The 19,656-nt window shown below is 39.0% G+C and overlaps 1 protein-coding gene across 1 annotated transcript in view; it reads left to right on the forward strand.

Annotated features, from left to right (window-relative positions):
- Nucleotides 1-1,286: 1,286 nt before the first annotated feature.
- COPS6 (COP9 signalosome subunit 6) overlaps nt 1,287-19,656 on the forward strand; it is an 839,183-nt gene continuing 820,813 nt past the window's right edge. Inside the window, exon 1 of the mRNA XM_044077362.1 lies at nt 1,287-1,489. Coding sequence (XP_043933297.1) covers nt 1,447-1,489 — 43 coding nt within the window. The 5' untranslated portion in view covers nt 1,287-1,446. The remainder of the gene's footprint in view (nt 1,490-19,656) is intronic.

A 19,656-nucleotide genomic window follows, 5' to 3' on the forward strand; every position in this document is an offset into this window, starting at 1 on the left:
GCAAGTCTCCTGCTGTAGGCTATCAATCACAGGTGGCAACAGCTCAAATTATCCTTAGCACCTTGACAGCTAGGAAAGTTAGGTATGAAGGGGGATGAGAGATGAGTTAAAGTAGTACACTTCAGGCTTAAAAAAAACACACACACACTAAAAAGAAGCAGCAGTAAAAAGCACTTTGAAAGTCTGTTCTGTGGCATTTGCACTGTTTATGTTTTAAGTAGTCACTGAATGGCATGAAATGTTAATGTGACTGAAAAAGTGTATCCATGTAAAATCAATGCAGTGAGGAGCTTCAGGAAGAAAAAGGCATCCATGACATTTTTTTTACAGCCACGCACTGAATTATGGGACAGACTAAACAATCAGAATTATTTCAAGATGCCAGTATAAAATATTTAAAAACCTGTAAACAGTCCCAAAGTGGTGTTAAAATGCAGGAAACACCAAACTATGATGAAATAAACATTTTAAGTCTGTGGGTGCAATTCTCCTTTAAGACCTCAAATAAGGTATGTTTCTCGTAATGAGGTACACTTCAGAGGTTCAATTACAACTGACTGCCTTGAAAAGGCCAAAAGCACAATACTTTGACATTTGTTTATAGGGAGTGTCCGACTGGGCCGGGGGTCTGAGGAGAAAAGCTCCAAAAAAACAACAGTAATAGTAATCCAAATCTTAACATGACATTGTGTAAGAACACATTTTAACTATCATATGTGGTTTATTAGCTCTCATCCGCTCAACTCCCTTCTGTAGTTATACCACCTTTTTCTTTTGGGGGGTGTCAACCATCCCTCACAAAACACAGACTATATATTAAGAAATGCATCAATTATAAGACATTTAGGCCAGATAAAACGCATTATCCCAAAATAAATGCATGAAAACAAACAGTTGGATGTCTAAGGCTGAAACTTTCTCAATCGGTTCTTCCCAGTGGTAAAACATTGGGGTTCTTTTTCAAAACAAAGCACCAAGGATCTAACAGAACTGAAACGACACAACACAGCATGCCTCATCTGGTGGAAAACATAATCTGTTTACACACATTTTGCGTTATTTAACTTTTCATGTGCCACATTTCTTCTTCCACTGTTTCTGGTCAATTAAGTATTCAGACCACTACAGCTAAAACACATATCCTGTGCAGTTACAAACCAAGACACTTCTCAAAACAAAGGTTTATTCATAAAAAATATAAACAAGTATTATACAGTAAGCAACTTTTACAACGAACGAGTAACAAGCTGCTAAAACGATGCATCACAGTTATCAAATTGTATACATTTAGTCAAGTCAATAATATTCCTCGAACTTCGCGAAGCACGTAACCCACATACGTGCAGACGGCGTAACGTCAAATATTCTCCGCAGTGCGCGTTGAGAAAGTCAACAGTTATCTGCGATTGCGCAGTAGAAAAGGAAAAGAAAGTGTGGGTACCAAGGATGGCAGCGGCAAACGAAACCGGAATGGAGGTTGACCCTTCAGGTTAGTAGCAAAAGAGTTCTGTTATGACATAATTTACCGCGTCAGAAATCAGCTTCCATGAGTTGAAAAATAGATGGACATTTGGGAAATGAAGTGGGTGAGGAGCAGAAGTTGCTAGTCAACGGATTTACTCAGACAGAAAACAACAAACTTGCTGCCGGTGCATCGTATCCGTTCTGTAGTGATTGGTGGATAGATTTCTTGTGACGCTGCCTTTTTGCGGAATGGTGCAATATGGTTGGCTGTATGTGAAGTATAATATTCGCTCGACGTTTACGTATGCCGCAATTGTCCAAGTTTTGTTGTACAAAATGCTATTTGTCACATGATGCGAGTTATTCGTATTATTTTCATTGTATTCTTACTGCATGTTTTTGATTTATAAAATTAATTGATTCTTAGTGTTTATGATGAATTTGTGTCAAGTGTTTCTTGTGTATTTTACAATATCATTTTTGTTCACTGCAAGATTTTACTTTTTGAAGAGTTGTTCCTTTATTCTATGTATGAGGGTCTTACATTCTGGAGGGGAATATTCACACTTCAGGCATTTCAGTAGTACCTAATTTTAGGAACATCCCATATTCTGCCTTAAAATTTTGCTCTTTCTAAAACGGGCAATTTGGGGAGAAATTGCGGCGGATTATACTTAGTAGCCAGTAACAATAATTATAGTTTTTTGCTTCAAAAATGTATATATTAGAAGATTGTACACTTGGTACGATTTATGTCTTAGAAAGAGTCCCTGGCTTTTTTTCTGCGTTTGTCCCTCAATTTGGAGGTAAGAGGTAGCTAGGTTGTGAGCATAGCTCTCAACCTCCCATTTGTAAAATGAACACTGCTTGCCACAATGTGGAACACTTGCTAACAGGTTACTAGTAACTTCAGAATAAAGTGTGCTATGTTTTACTTTTATTACACATTATCAGTCTAAAAAGGTCCTCCTAACATCAAATTATAGTTGCATGCAAAGCATAACCTTTCCCCAGTTCTCCAGCCACCTTTTAAATATACATTACTTCCCCACCAGTTCATCACATCTAACTCTTACTCAGTGTCTCTCTCAACTCTAATCCTACAAGCAACGTTTTGCTTTTCTTCTTCCTCCATTCAGCATCCCAAAGAAACTGCCAGCACTCTCCCATACACCACTATGTGTCACTGCACCATCCTCCACTACTCTTATAGGTTCATAGGTTTTCATAGGTTGGTACTAGGCTATCGGCCCTAGGGCCTATACAAGCCTAGCCATAGCAATTCCCTGGCTATTTCTTCCCAGAATATTTATTTCCCTGGTCCCCTGTCTAGCAGGGTGACTGATGTGATCCCCGGGGAGAATTCCCTATCTCCCATCCAATCATCAAGGTTCCTTTTGAAAAGGGCCAAAGAGGCGCCCAGCTTGACATGTATGGGGAGTCTCTGGGTCAGGAACCTATCCCTCCATCATGTTTTATTCATTGTGATGACCAGGTTTAGATCCCTGGAGCGTGTGGCTCTGAGGGATTGGGATTTCTTTAAGTGTAGCATGTCCAACAGCTCTGGGTTTGACATGGTTTTGTATGTTAAGCAGAGATCGCTTCTGAGTAGGCGATATGTGACACAGTATAGCTGGAGTTTTTCTAGATGGTCAGCATTGGCCATCTGCTTTAGGCCTGTGATTCTTTTAGTGGGGTATTTCTGTGGCCTTTCTAATTGTTGCAGATGTCTTGTGAGGTACATACCAAATGGGGTATTGTACTCTATAATGGGTCTAATGAGGGATGAGTACAGTGGGACAATGACTTCCTTTTTTCTGGATGAAAAGCCCTTGGTGATGAGGTGTGCCACATAGGACTTCCTGACTGTTATGGCAATGTGGTTATCAAAGGTGAGACCACTGTCCACCTATGCCCCTTATCACACTTCTGGTATTTAGTGTACTGCCACTTACGTGGTAATTCATGGGTACATGGTTTTTGCCAAAGGGGATAACTATACATTTCTTGGCATTTAGCTTGAGCCCATGGCTCTGGCACCAATCATCTGTTTCTTTAAGGCCCTTTTGTAGAATATCCACCTCATTTGGGGATTAAATAATGGCTTCCAGTTTGCAGTCATCTGCAAACTTTGTTAGCCAGAGTCCCTCAGTGCTGGCCTGTACTTCAGAGAAGTAGCTGCCAAACAACCGAGGTCCCAGGACTGAACCCTGAGGTACTCCAATTGTCACTTGTCTGGAGATGGATTTTGAGTTGGCTGCTTTTACAGTGTGGGTTCTGTCAGTAAGCCAGTTGGCAACCAATTGAGTGATGTAGGGATTAACACCTTTATTAAATTATCGTTTAAAACATAAACATTTACATTAATGGGGAAAAAAAGTATTGACATTTTTTATATTCACGCATTACACATTTTCTTTCTTATTATTCAGTCCAACATTATATAAACTCATACATTTCAACTGTCCCTGATTTTGACTCAGATTTTTACCTCTGTCCTTCTTAATCCCCCCCAAAAACTGTTTATTTGTATTGGAAATGTGGTGAATTACGTGTAATTAATAATATTAATAATTAAAGATATTGATTTATTTTACTTCAGAAAACACATAGTAATTTACATTCTCATACTCTAGTATTAATATTTTAAAATTGTTCCTCATTATTTCTGGATTTTTCCCTGTTTGGTTGAGAGCTATGCATAAATTGCTTAATTCCTGCCTTCCCTAAAAGCTGAGTGCTCCACCTGAATGTTAATCTGTATCTGTTACTCCCACAATTTCCATTTATTTGTGTGATTTGCTCCTTCCTTTTCCTAAAGATCTTATCCTTAATTCCTTTATATTCTTTACAATATTTGTAGTTGTTTCAATTACAGTTGTTTTAGATTTTGGTTTCCATGTGGTAGTAATTCTTTTTTTTTTCCCCAGTCAATGGCATTAAACATAGAAATACTTCATCTTTTCTGATCTTCTCCAAACAGTGTTTATAGTTGTCATGCAATATTTTGTATGCTTTACTAATTATCTTTTTAACATCAACTTTTGTTTCAGATGATTAAAAATTCTACCAAAGTTGATATTTCGCTTGACACTCTTCTATCGGTTTGTGTTTGCCTATACTCTGGTATCAATCACTTTTAGAGAAGGAAGTCTCTTAACCTGTAGTCCAAGTCTCTGTTTGGCCTCACCCCACTCTATTACCTTTCCCTCTCTAGTTATTTGCTCCCAATGCCTTGGTTCCTTTGCTAATTTTCTCAAGCAAATTCCAGCACTCTCTTGCCTGTTTTCTAGACCCCGACTTGCAGTCATCCCTGTTGGCAAATTTTCCTTTCTCCATTCTCATGGTAGTTTAGTTCTTAGAATACTTTCTGCAGTTTTGTGAGAGTGATGTGTTGGGTTATTGTTCTCCTACTGGATCTGCTTCCTAAATCATACCCTTTCCATATTTCTCCAACTTCCTCCATGTATCATTGTTATCTCGTTCCACTCTGATTTCTAATCTTCTGTTTGCATTGTATAACTGCTAAGTTCTAAAGTATCCTTTCAAATTAGGTAAGCCTAAATCCCGTTGTTCTGTGAAGATAATCAATTTATCCTACTTACATCTTAACTTCTTCTCCTTCCAAGTAGATCCTTCAACTAATTTTTCCTGTTGAAAAAATATGCCTGACCTGTATACAATATTAAAGGGACTAAAACATTTTCATTTCTTGTGTCTTATTAAAGGGACTAAAACATTTTCATTTCTTGTGTCTTATTATCCATGTCCATAATCAAGAGCTTCCAGTTTCTTTATTTTTGTATTATTTTTTGGGTACTTTTCCATTATCAGGGCAACAGTTGTAACCCGCTAGCATGGGCATGCAGTGATAGCATTTAACAAATCAAGAAAAAGTCATTATTTTCTATCAACGTCTTGATTTAATAGTACTGATATTTTAAAAAGTATCCTTGATTGTATTTGATTATTCAATATTTTCCTTGATTCTGCAGTTGAGGTTAAATGGATAACAGACTAAATTGGATAAATAAATAAGTGTAAACATGTGCAAGATAATGATATAAAACAATGCAACACGACATTACCCAGTTTCCAGCAAACGATAACATGAAAACAGCTGTTGCCTACCATGCACACATTACCCGAGGCCTTACCTTTCACATTGTTTGCTTGAGATTTTTGCTAAAAATTGCCAAAATCGTGGGCTATTTTTCAATATTTCTCTACATGATTACAGATTTTAACAAAACAAGAGGTGCTTCATCAACACGCATGTTATGACCCCAGGGAAGTATGAAACAAATTGCTGATTGAAATCAACAATGGTTTATGATGCAAACTTCTGTCTGTCATGAAACATAAGGGACAATTTTAAAAAATACTGCTATTATTTGTACAACACATTTACATTACCATGCATTTATAAACAATGAGAAGTATGATTACTGTCAGGATGCGAACATTTTTTATACTTTAACTTTATTCACGACGCAGAGCCTACCCACTGTTTTCGCTCTGTGACTTAGTAAGCAATTGTTGCAGGCGGTAGAACAGCTTACTGGTTCTGCATCTAGATGGCACCAATTGAAAGTAATCACGTGTTACATGCTATTGCAGCTCTCAACTCCTTTGCTGGGGAATTCCATAGAACACCAAAAGTAAAGGAGATGAACGACCAAACGTGAAAATAAAGTACGATATTTTAAATATCACTCTGTTGTGGTTAAATACAGCAGCAAGGTATTAGTTAATATGCATTTTATAAATAATAAGTATGGAACTGCAACACTTGGCAACATCGTGTGATCATGAAATCAAACAGGGAAAATCAACGAGGAGGGCTGTTCTGTTCAACAAGACTATTTTGTGCAGGTAATAGAAAAAAATGGAAGATACGGGAAACAACTTGAAACAAAACCAATAAACAGTAGTGAATTCCCCGATAGCAGGAAACCGATAAAGGCAGTCTCACAGTGTTGAAGGAACAATAAGTCTCAAGATGTCACAAAATAATCCTCTCGCAAGACTCTGCAGTCCGTAATAAAGAGAAATTAATTTATTTACACAAACACAGTACAAGTCGATTAAGCGCTTTCATTTCCTGACTGGAAACTTCATCAGAATATTTTGTGCAGGTATCTCTCAATGATCACTATTAGGGGGTAATTTGTGTTTTGTTACCATCCCAAAACAGAGCCAGTAAACCTTGCTTACTTTAACCAATTAGTACAGTGATTAAAATAAAGGTTGCCCCGATAACGGAAAAGTACTATTTTTTTGTTTAGTCTTTTCCCACATATCCTTAGCTGCCACAACACAGTCATGTTTAACTCATACCTGTCAACTGTCCAGATTCTTACCTCCTATTTTTGGCCTGTTCCTCATTTGTGATTTTTTTTTTTTCTGGACTTTTTTTGGTATATCCGTGAGGATTGATTTCACTAAATGACAAGTGTTTGAGTTTCAGACTTCATATCCTTCAGAAAATGCATGGTAATACAAGACTGTTTTTATTCTAGCAACTTTTTAAGTTTATAATAGCAATATTTAAAAATTGTCCCTGTTTGGTTTTGTCCCTCTATTAGTTTTTGGCTTTGCCCAGATTTTTTGTGCTAAGAGGTTGAGAGCTATGGAGCCAATTATTGTGTGGATTCATGGTTTAGCTGTATAGCTTTTGTTTTATTTTCATTCATTTTATATCCAGAAAAGTCTTGAAATATCTCAATATATCACAACACCAAAATGTCCTTTTTTGGATTTATCAAGTACACATTCAAAACACATGCAAAAAGATCAACACACACGACTGTTGTGAGCGAACAAGCTATTGTCTCTTTTTGTCCAAGCCAGCCAAAGCTGAAACAGGCAAAGGTATACTGTTATATCAACTCAGATGTGGACAACCTGTTATAGATGCAGCTTCAAAGAAAAATGCCACTGTCTCCAATAAAATCTGATAGTTCATTACTAACTTCCAAAATAATGGACACCACTGCCGTGGTCAATGCTAAATGGCTTCCAGTATGTTTGATATCCAAGTTCCTATTAGGATAACTAATTCACAGAGCCTTTTATCTTGAGACACCAGCACCTCTCACTCAAACACTTCACCAAAACCCCTACCTATCCTGTCAGAGGTATCTTTCAGTGTCAACCTACCCTACTGACTGAAAAGTAAACGTTATTGCACTGACCATACATTCTCCATCCTAGCACCTAAATTATGGGATTTGATTTCTCTCTCAATCCAAGATTTCCAGAAGTACTGAGACTTCAGACAACAGCTCAAGTAACACTTCTTCACCCAAGCAAAGTGCAGCTTCATCCACTCAGGTTACATTTCATTAACCCTGCAGCCTTCTCGCACACTTCTTTATCCATATTTTATCATTCCTTATCTGATCTTTCATCCCCTTTACCTACTGCCTTTCATTCATTCTACTTCCCTCTTCTTTTTGCATGTCTGTCACACTTCTTTCTACTCTTCTCTACTCTCCATGCCCCTCACACACTTTCTCTTTCTTCTTCCCCATGGTATCCTTTCTTGCAACTGTTCTCACTTGCATTTTCTAATACCCTCACACCTGCTGCTATCCCTGTAGCATGTCATCTCAGTCATTATGGCTTCATCTTATCCATAAAGCTCTGTTAACATAATTCCATTTTTCCTTCCATGTTTTAACATAGTTAACCGCTTCTTGAAATGTAACATCTTTTTTTACATCTTTAAATATCTGTGTGTGTGTGTGTGTGTGTGTGTGTGTGTGTGTGTGTGTGTGTGTGTGTGTGTGTATCAGTGCTTGTTTAGCACATTCTTGTACCTGTAAATGTTTTGCTCATTTCTTGTGCGATCCTATTCACCTGGGCCGTGTCTGCAAATGATTCATTGAAATCAGTGCACCACTTTGGTAAATAAATATAAGTAATATTTGCATATGAAGCTTACTTTTCTTGATTACATACTTTTTATATAATTGAATTTGTGAGTCGTTTATTTTCTTTGCCATGGCTCTGAATGTAAAGCAATTAAAGGGCAAAGAGGACACTCCCTGGCTGTGATCCCTCTATTCAAACATAGCTTGCCAAAGAAGAACTGTGCCACCTTAGTTCTTGCCTCCTACCCTTGATATTTCCTCCTAATTAACCCTATTATTCCATCAGGGAGTACAAATGGGTCCTTTGGCCCACTAAAAATTCCACCTGGTATTATTGAATGCTTTCTCTGCATCAAGACCCACCATAGAGGTGTTTTCTTGTATTCTGCTTTCCTTAGAATTGTGATTGTTCTGTTAATGGTTTACCTCCTCTCTGCAAAACCACATTGATCCATATGCATCAATTTTGGCAAAACCTTTGTCATTCTCTTAGCCAGTTTAGACATAAACACTTTATAGTCGTGCATTAAAATTGAAATGGATCAATGTGAAGCTGGGTCTGAAAGGTCTTTTCCTTTTTTGGCTAATACAGTGATGCTGGTGTACCTCCTTTTTTAAAATGGGGTTAAGTAAAACCTTTCAAATTTTTTTATCGCTTCCTCCCAGCCCAACTTCCACTGGAATACCATCTGTTCCTGGAGGATTCCCACATCATTTTTTTAATTAACAAACGATAATAAAAACAGACACCAACAGCAGTAAAGCAGCCGTGAGCAGAGACAGGGCCAGAATAATGAGCAATAAACAACAAAACTGCGTAGAGTTGAACCAGGCTGTATATGTTCCAACCACCACAAAAAGGCAGTATAAAACCTTGCAGATAAATAAATTTCAGTTGTGTCTATTCAGACCAGTTAGAACATCCAGAATACGAAATGCCAAAGTCCAAAATATGGAAAAAAGCCCCAAAATGAGTCCAAATGCGATGAATAAAAAGCTCTTTATTAGGATCCAAAAGTGGTGAGCGCTTTCGCTAACAAGCTTTATCAAACCCAAACCCAGCAGAAAAGAAACAGGGTTATATAGTGTAAGCAGTTAAAACAATAGGGTTATATAGTGTAAGCAGTTAAAACAATAAAACAATTAAACAATCAGACTTAGGTTAAACCTATAAGAAACCTTAAAGGCATAACATACTTATGAAATAATTACAAAATATAAAATAGCCTATACAGAAACCTAAACACCCTAATATAAACTTACAGTTTAGGGCAGTCACTATATAAATAAATAAAAAATATATAAAAATAAAGATATAAATGCATTAACAAAGCATGAAATGTGTGCAAACGACATAAAATCAAAGAATCAAAAGTGTCTAAGCTACATCACTTGGTCAATACTTTACATCTTCTGTTCTTAAGTGCAGGTTTAAGTGGTATTCTGTCATTTAGACCTGGATGTACATGAGCTTGAAGTTTAACTATCCAGGTTGTTTCTACCTCCTCAGTATGATTAGCAACATCACCTCCTCTAATACTAGGAATATTGACATATAGGACGGAGAAAGTAAAAGTATGCTCAGCTCCATTTTGTAAAACATGCTTGGATAAGGCATTAACAACAGATGTGATACGTATCTGATAAAGATGTTCTCTTATCCTATCTTTCAACCTCCTATCAGTCTTATCTATATAAAATGAGGTACAGTGAGTGCAGATGGCAATATAGACAACATGTCTAGTGTCGCAAGTTGCATTAACTTTAAATGAAAACACATGATGTGTGACTGGGTGTACAAAAATATTAGAGTTGGTAATAAAGCTACAGTAGTTGCATGCACCACAAGGATTGGTACCTTCAAAAGAAGGTAATTCCTTGCTAGGTGTCAAAGTAGTGTAACATAACAACCTATGCAAATTTTTCTTATTCTTAAAAACATAATGTGGTTGTTCACCTATAAGATCCCTTATCATCGGATCTAACGTAAGTACAGGCCAATGTTTATGAATAATATCCTTAATTGAATATCTTGTGTATAAAAAAGAGACAATTTATGTGTTTGTGCTCTAATAGAAGAGGTATCATTCCCTCTAAAACTACCATAGGATGAAACTCCTGCTTCAGAGAAAATAGGGCAGGCTCTATCATCTCTGATGCTCCTAACATGTGTAAAAGCTTCCTTTATTTCAGCTTGTCTATAATTCCTAGCTCCTAGGCTGTGAAGCTCTTTCTCAAACTTGGTTGTGAATGGATTAAGCCTAGAAACCCTGATACCTTGCCCTCTAACAATATTTGAGAAGACATGTCTGGGGTGCATACTGTCCCTACGTAACAAGGTGTTTTTATAACAGGACTTCCTATGTACCCCAGTGTTAAAATCACCATTTGGTAGGCGCTAGATTAAAACATTTAAGAAAGAAATATTACTATTTAGAATAAATCGTAGTAAATTTTAAAAAAGGCGTCAAACTATTAACCTGCTCTTCAAAACTCTTTAACTCAGCTAGACTACCTGTCCGTAAAAGAAACAAATCATCGACAAATCTCCTATAGAAAGGAACATATTTCTGGAAAGAAACTAAATCAGAAAGCTTATGCTCCTCCCAATGGGCCATAACTAGATTGGCGTAGCTATTGGCACAAGAAGTGCCCATAGCTACGCCATCTTTTTGTAAATAAAAATTAGTATCAAAAAGAAAAACATTACTTTCCAAAATAACTTTATCAAAGAACAGAAAAACTCTATCCGGCTCAAAGGCAAATCAGAGTGTGTAGCCAAATACGAATGTACATACTCTAGCCCTGAAATATTAGGGATGTTGGTAAACAAAGATATGACATCCATAGTGACCAAGATAACTGTTTCATGGCCTGATAAGGAATGAAGTGCTTGATAAAAATCAAGTAAAAATTGCTTGGAATCCCTAAGTACAAACCTATTCGAATCCACATAAGGTCTCAGAATTTTCTCTATATAAAAAGACAAATTATCAGTAACCCACCCACGGCCAGAAACAATAGGTCTCATAGGTGGGTTAACTGAATCCTTATGTATCTTAGGTAATCCATAGGAATAACAGGGTTATCAATCAACAAATAATCATATAACTTGAATTCTAGAGCACCAAGCCTGTATAGGTCCTCTAGGCTACTATAAACTCTGGTAATAATGCTCTGTACCTCTGCTGGGGTTATGGGTCTTTAATACCTTTCATTGTCCGGCATCTCTACCATAACCCTATGATAAAAAGACCTATCCAGAACTACAATAGACCCTCCCTTATCAGCAGGCCTAATGGAAATATTAGCATCATGCATAAGATCTTGTAAAGCTTTATTCTGTTTAACACTCAAATGTTTCTTAGTCAGAGTGAAATCCATACAAGAGGAATAGATGTCTCTTTCAACAAGCTTACTAAAAGTATCAATTAAAGGGTGTAATACTGGAGTGTAGACACTAGGTTTCCTGAACTGCATTTCTGGCTGAACAAAACTAGTGCCAGAATACATTAACGTGAGCTGCAAATTTCTAGCAAAAAGCTTAACATCAAGAATAGTATCTATATGATTACTCCGAACAGAGGGGATGAAAGACAAGCTTCTGTTTAATAATTGAAGCTCATAACAACTCAGTGGCCTATGTGAGAGATTATAAACTATGTTAACTTCTCCCACATCTTCTTGAGTGTGGGTTCTTTCACTTCGCTGGCTATAAACTTCCTTTTTTGTCTGCCCCTGCTCACTGAGCGGTGCCTCCCTCTGCGAAAAGTATCCACTGTGGGGAAAGGGCTGCAAGGACCAATCTCCCTACTAGAACCATTGGTATTAAAAACCTTACTACGAACAACAGGTCCTTCATCAGTGGTAACATTACTATTTAAACTTTGAGCAGGTGGAAAAACGGCCCCATTAGACTGTATATGTTCACCTGTTTGTAACACAACTGTGGAACAGGAAACACTATGAATATCAACATTATCACTGTTATTAACATCACTAGAAGGCTTGGCAATAGTCACAGGACCATTAGACTCAACAGAGATAGTAGATGCATTCACAGGGTTACCAACAGTTCCATTAACATGACCATTGCTAGAATTCAAGGTAGAAACTCCTACCTGTCTAGCAGCAGACTGACCAGAAATATTGTTCCTAGGCCGAGTAAAGACCTGGCCGTGTGTAAAATCAAAAATATCCCTAGACAACTTATGTTTTTTCTGCTCCAATAACCTCTTTTCAAAAATAGTAACATTGTCCATCAAACGATCAAGTTTTAAATCTACAAGGTCACTATTAAAATCTTTATATAAAGATGACTGTTTGTCCTTGACTGTCGCCTGTAACGAGAGTTCCTCAGGAAGAAAAAACTCATTTAAAAGTTTCATGTAGCTGATGCTCCCCTCTATGTTAAGGCGTTGCCATCGACTAAGCAGTTCCGGATACCTATTGCCAGAAGTTGGCATCTTAAGTACTCTCAAACCCCGTGGTACAACTCTCCTTTGTATACTTGCTTCAAAATGGAAATGCTGAAGCTGCAATCGCTTAAGCTTGAGTAAATCAAACTCCAACGAGTTCAAAACAGAGTCAAATTTCCCAAGGTCTTCACAACTGAGCGTAGCATTCTTGCCCGCAGCAGTAATCTCACATTCAAGTAACGGATTGACATCATCAGATAAACAGCGCTGAAGTCGCTCGGAAGGTGGTGTTTTCAAAGGTACATTCCCAGGATTGTAAGGCAATTCCAAACTCGCATCATTGTTAACAGCAGAATCAGCCATGGTACCACCGTGGTGCAACAGGTCAAAGTAACAAACACTTCCTCCCAGCCAAACTTCCACTGGAATACCATCTGTTCCTGGAGGATTCCCACATCATTTTTTTAATTGTTGAGCCTCATTTTCTCTAACCTTAGCATAATAAAGTCATAAATATTTCCATTATGGCTTTTCTTGGTTTCCACAGTCCTATGTTTTATAAATGTTCAGAAAATTACAGAGATAAATATCTCTATGGGATCTCTGGTTATTTTTCTTGTAATACATTCCCTAAGTTTGGCACTAATCCTGTCTGCTTTCTGTTGCCTAATTCATTGTGCTAAACGTTTTTGTGTTCTCGAGTTGTTACCAAAAATAGTTGCTTAACACCAATCTTTCTGAACACATGCAGAATATCCAGATACTCAGTTATATTTCCTTTGGCATCCTGCATTTGCTGTTCTTCTTGTCCTGTCCAATTCCCTTTATTCTGAAATATTTTAACCTTTGTCAGTCTATCTAGATAATTCCTACAACTTCTTTGCTATCTCTCTCTCTTTTATTTTTTACCATTGTTTGAAACTCCATTTTCATTGTATCTCGCTCACTAGCTATCCCTTTTGAAGACATTTCTATGTTCGCTAATAACTCTAGAATAATTTCCACTACACATTCCGTAAATACCCCTCTCTTTAACGTGTAAATGGGAAAGTGCCACTGTCTTATTTTTGACTTTAGATCTTTTTCTTTGTTTTTATTGGTGCATGATCTGAAGTACTCATTGGATGTATGTCAGAGTTTCTTTGTTTTTATTGGTGCATGATCTGAAGTACTCATTGGATGTATGTCAGAGTTTTCAATCAAGTACACATGCTCCCGTTTATCTAGTGTAGGCCAGTTATTGTACCTTGGGGAGTAATATCTAAATTCTACCTGATTTTCTACTGCAAGATTCATATCTTTCATACAAGATATTCACCTCTTTTTGTTATACTTTCTCTTTTATGTACCTGATACATCCTGGCAATTGCAAATAAAGGTCCATTCCCCATACATTGACATTTTGGTGAAAATTAATTATTTCTCACTATTTTTTTAAAGCTCCAAAATAGCAGTTTTTGGTGGAATGTAAATGCATGACAGGGTATTACTCTTCTCTTGCCCATAGTGCCTTACTACCACAAATCTGTCATTGTTGTTTTTTTTCCCTTTTTACTATTGGAACACCTCTACCAGTCAGTATTATTATTTATTTACTTATTGGCATTTGTTTACCAGGAAGGTCCACTGGGCGAAAAAGTACCAATTTTCAGTGGAGGCCTGGGGAGAAAAGCTCCACAATAATTTATACAATACATACACTTTGATGAAAACTCAGTTGGCAAATACAACAGTTTTTAAACAGTAGACAAAGTTTTTAGACAAAGAAGGAAGGCAATGCAGCTGTACATAAATGTATCTGCTGACAGTACATGTATACATAGGTACAGAAATAAGATTGTCATCAAGGGATAAAGGTGAAGTTCTAGAAGGGAATATAAGATGGAGGTAGGAAAGGTGAGATTAGTAGTAGGAGAGAGACAAAGTCAGGTTATAAGTTGTGAGGAACTAGCATATGAGCATAGCCACTGGGAGGAAAGATGTTGTCTCAAAGATTTTTTGAAGAAAGATTCATTGCTAGTGGATGTAAGAGTGAGAACATCCATGGGACCTGACAACATCCCAGGCTGCATTCTACACGAACTACAGAACGAACTGGCACCCCTTCTAAGTACCATGTTCAGTCAAAGCCTCACCTCAGGCCTAGTGCCCACTGAATGGCGCACAGCGACGGTTATCCCACTCCACAAAGAGGGAGCCACCACGGACCCTGGGAACTACTGCCCCATTAGCCCGATGAGCCTGGTCTGCAAGGCTATGAAACGTATCATCATGGAACTTATAAACAACGACATTGGTAGTCTCCAAACTCTGGACCCTACCCAGTTTGGGATTGTAAAAGACAGATCATGTCTCCTAAACCTGATAGACTTCTTTGAAGCAGTCACCAAAGCCGTAGATGAGGGTAAGGTGGTTCACATAGCCTATCTAGCTCTCACCAAGGCTTTCAACACCATCCCCCACTCTGGAATTACAGATGTTGTTGTCTTTCTTTCAGGTTTCCTGGTTAGGGGTCGCCACAGCGGAACTCCAGTCCGCTAATGATTGGCAGTAGATTTTTACGGTGCCGAGGTGCCAGCTCGACGCCCAACCTTCAACGAAGGCACGCCCATTCACGCATGTCTTTCGAACCCTACTAGACAGCGGGGAGGACATGCAGACTCCACACAGAAGGTGCTTCAGCCAGGAATCTAACAGAAGAACCTCTTGCTGTGAGGTGACAATGCTACCGCTGCACCACCGCGGCTTCTCCACTCTGGAGTTATAGATAAACTCACTAAACTAGGTATAAATCCCTATGTCACAAGATGGGTTGCCAACTAGCTCACTGACAGAACCCACACTGTAAAAGTAGCAGACTCCAAATCCGACTTCAGACCAGTGACAAGTGGAGTACTACAGGGTTCAGTCCTGGGTCCTCTCCTGTTTGGTATTTACTTCTCAGAAGAACAGGCTAACATAGAAGGTCTTTGGCTAATGAAGTTCGCAGATGACTGTGAACTAGGAGCCATAATCGAAACACCTAACACTGTGGATATCCTACAAAAGGGCCTCACTGAGACAGATGCCTGGTGTCAAAGCCATGGCCTCAAGCTCCATGACAAAAAGTGCCTTGTCATCCCTTTTGGTAAAAGCTATGTACCCATGAACTACCACATAGGAGGAAGTCTACTTAACACTGAAAGTGTGATAAGAGACCTTGTGACACGGGTGGACAGTAGTCTCTCCTTTGATAATCACATCACCACAGTAGTCAGGAAATCCTTCTATGTGGCACATCTCATCACAAAAGGTTTCTCATCCAGGAAAAAGGAGGTCATTCCTCCCCTCTACTCATCACTCATTAGACCCATTATAGATGACAACGCTCCTTTTGGTATGTACCTCACAAGACATCTACAACAACTAGAAAGGCTGCAGAAGTACCTCACAAAGAGGATTACCAGCCTCAAACAGATGCCCTATGCAGACAGTCTCAAAAAACTCCAGCTTTACTCCGTCACATATCGCCTACTCAGAGGTGATTTCTGCCTAACATACAACGATATGTCAAACCCCGAGCTGTTGGACATGCTCCACTTAAAGAAATCCCAATCCCTCCAAGCTACACGCTCTAGGGATCTAAACCTTGTCACTGCAATAAACAGAACATGCTGGAGGGCTAAATTCCTGTCCCAGAGACTTCCCATACTCCCGAACAAACTACCTATCTATATCAAACAAAGCTCCTCATTAGCACTCTTCAAGAAAAATCTTGATTGGATGCGAGATAGAAAATTCACTCCAGGGATCGCTTCTGTGACTCTGCTTGACAGGGGCACAGGAAAATAATTTTCTTGGGTAGCGAAAGCCAGGGTACCTTTTTGGCTAGGCGTATATAGGCCCTAGGGCCAATAGCCTAGTACCTACCTATGAACCTAAAAGGAGTGGAGCATTTGACCAGAGGAGAGATTAGGTATTTCTGCTTGCAAGAGCATTTGCTTTTCAGAGCAAAGAGGTCTATTAGGGTGGTATAGTGTAATTAGAGAAGAAAGGGCAGGGCAGCTGGAAGGGTTGAGTATTAGTTTGTGGGCGGTTGTTAGTTGTATATATGTAAGATGATGAGGAAGTTCTAACCAGTTTAGTAATTGAAGAGAGGCAAAGTGGTGAGAGATAAGTGTCATCCGTTAGTGACAGACTTTGCAATTTTGTTATAACGAGTGTATTTTGGATTTAAGACTGGTCTGCATGTTGGTAAAGAGAGGAGCACCATAAAGAAGAGAGGGGAGCAGGAAGGAGGAGGCAAGGTCTAGTTTTGAGGATTAATTGACCAATGTTATTTTGTCTGTATAGCATGCCCAGTTTCTGTAATGTTGTGAATATGCACGGCGAAAGTTAGGTGTTCATTTGTGGTGACACCTAGAAGCTTAATATGTGTGACAACCTCAATGGTAGTGTTTTCTTGAGACAGAATAGAGAAAGAGTCTTTGTTTATAATAATGGTCTTCTTAGGGGTGAATAGCACAAGTTTAATCTTCTTGGGGTTTAAGGCAAGGTGGCTGTTAGCCATCCATATTTCAGTGGAGCTGAGTGCTGACTGGGTAAGTTTCAGGAGTCTGGGTGGAAATTGGCAGTGCAGATGAGAGTAGAATCATCTGCGTATTGGATGACTGTGCCTTGAGTGAGAGCAGAGTGGAAGTCATTGATGAAAATGCTGAATAGTAGAGGCCCTAAGATGGATCCTTGGGGAATACCAGTAGTGGTCTTGAGGAAAGTAGAGAAAGAGTGTTGCCACTTAGTAGCTTGTTGCCTGTTTGTGAGGTAGTTAGAAAACAAGTGTAGGGTAGAGGGAGAGATTCCTAAGTTGGATAGTTTTCTTAGAAGAAGAGGGTGGGAGATAGTATCAGAGGCTTGGAAAGGTTGAGAAATGGAGAAGACAAGTTTCCTGGCATCTTGAGCCCGATTGACTGTCACAGAAGGATCTAAGAGCTGTAGTAGTGCTATGTCCTGGTCTAAAACCATGCTGGGTTGCAAAACCCCCTCTACTAGGCAAAAATTCCTAGAACTACGCAATAGAACCAAAAAGCTTATAAAACAGGACAAAATCCAATACTACCAGTCTGCCCTTACCTCCTCCCAACATAACCCCAATTCTGGTCCTCAGTAAACTCCATCCTCCACCCAGGTAAAGTAAGTACACCCATTCCTAACTTAACTTACTCCTCCGAAAATATTGCTACCTCTTTCAACAATCACTTCACACAAACCGTACCTCTTTCAACAATCACTTCACACAAACCGTACTATCACTAGCTAGACAACACAACCCCCCCCCATAAACTCACACCATCAACTAGAACTAACAATCTCCCAACTAGCTTCGCTTTCTCTCCTGTTCCTACCTCCAAAATAAAACAACTACTAACTAAACTTAAAACCACCAGATTAGCAGCAGACAACCTCCCAGGTGAATACATTCAACTTGCAGCTAATGCTGTAGCCTACCCCGTATCACTCTTGATTATCAGATCTCTGTCAGAAAGTTATGTTCCTACACTATGGAATGTCTCGCACATAATTCCCCCACACAAAGGAGATCTAACCAATTACTGCCCCATAGCTATTCTCTCGCCACTCTCCAAAATACTAGAGAGATGCATTCATTCTCAAGTCTCAGATCACCTCCTTGCTAACCACCTCCTCTCCAACACACAACACGGTTTCCGACCTAACCATAGCACCACCACCGCCTTACTCTCTTTCTCTAACACTATCCTACAAAGTAAAAATGCAGGTTATCTCTCCTCCGCTATCTTCCTAGACCTCTCTAAAGCTTTCGATATAGTCCCACACAAACAACTCATCTCTCTTCTCGATAACTTATCCTTCTCTCAAGCAGTCATCAACTGGTTTCAGAGTTACCTATCTGACTGCCAACAAGCAGTTGTTTGGCAGGACAACCTATCCCCCCAACTACCAGTCTCCATAGGAGTTCCCCAAGGGTCCATCCTGGGACCCCTACTCTTCTCTATTTTCACCAATAATCTAGCCTCAGCCACAACACATGGCACACTCATACAATACACAGATGACTCAACCATCATCTGCACAGCCCACTCCCTACCAGAACTGCAAAATGTCACACAGGAAGCATTTTCTTCTATTGAAACTTGGTTATCCGATGCCCAACTAATACTCAACCCAAACAAAACAAAATTACTAATCTTCCAACCCACCAAACTTACCCTAGACAGCTCTCACTTTAACATCACAGCAAAAGACAACACCACCATCCATCCTACAGAACACACCAAATAACTAGGAGTAGAAATAGACAATAAACTGAACTTTGACATTCACATTTCCATGCCCATTAAAAAAGTGCACAAAAAACTAGGAGCATTATATAGAAATCAGCAACTACTTACCAAATCAGCTAAAATTTCAGTAGCAAATTCTCATCTTATCTCTATCCTACTCTGTGCCTCTCCAATATTTACTAACCTTAGACAATGTGATCTAAATTAGCTCAAAACCTGTTACAACAAAATCGCCAAATTTGCCACAGGGGCTTCCTACCGTACTCACCACGGTCTCTCATTAGCAGAACTGGGCTGGCTAGAGCTCCCCCACCTCCTTCAATGGTACTAACTCGCACTTGCCCACAAACTAATAAACCAACCACTAAAAGTCCCATCCCTCCAGAATCTACTCCAACCCTACATAACCACGAGATCACTCAGATCTAGCCACAAAAACCTCCTACAGGTCACAAGAGCCATTAACTCTGCCGGAGAAGCATTATTCTCCTGCACTATAGCCAAACTCTGGAACTCCCTCCCATCCTCAATTACCTCTAACTTTTTGCACCCACTTTAAATCCTTACTAAAATCACACTTCAAAACTTGCCAGATAT

Source organism: Protopterus annectens, chromosome 7.part0 (genome assembly GCF_019279795.1).
Source record: "Protopterus annectens isolate FY-2018-M chromosome 7.part0, PAN1.0, whole genome shotgun sequence".
Lineage (NCBI taxonomy): Eukaryota > Metazoa > Chordata > Ceratodontiformes > Protopteridae > Protopterus > Protopterus annectens.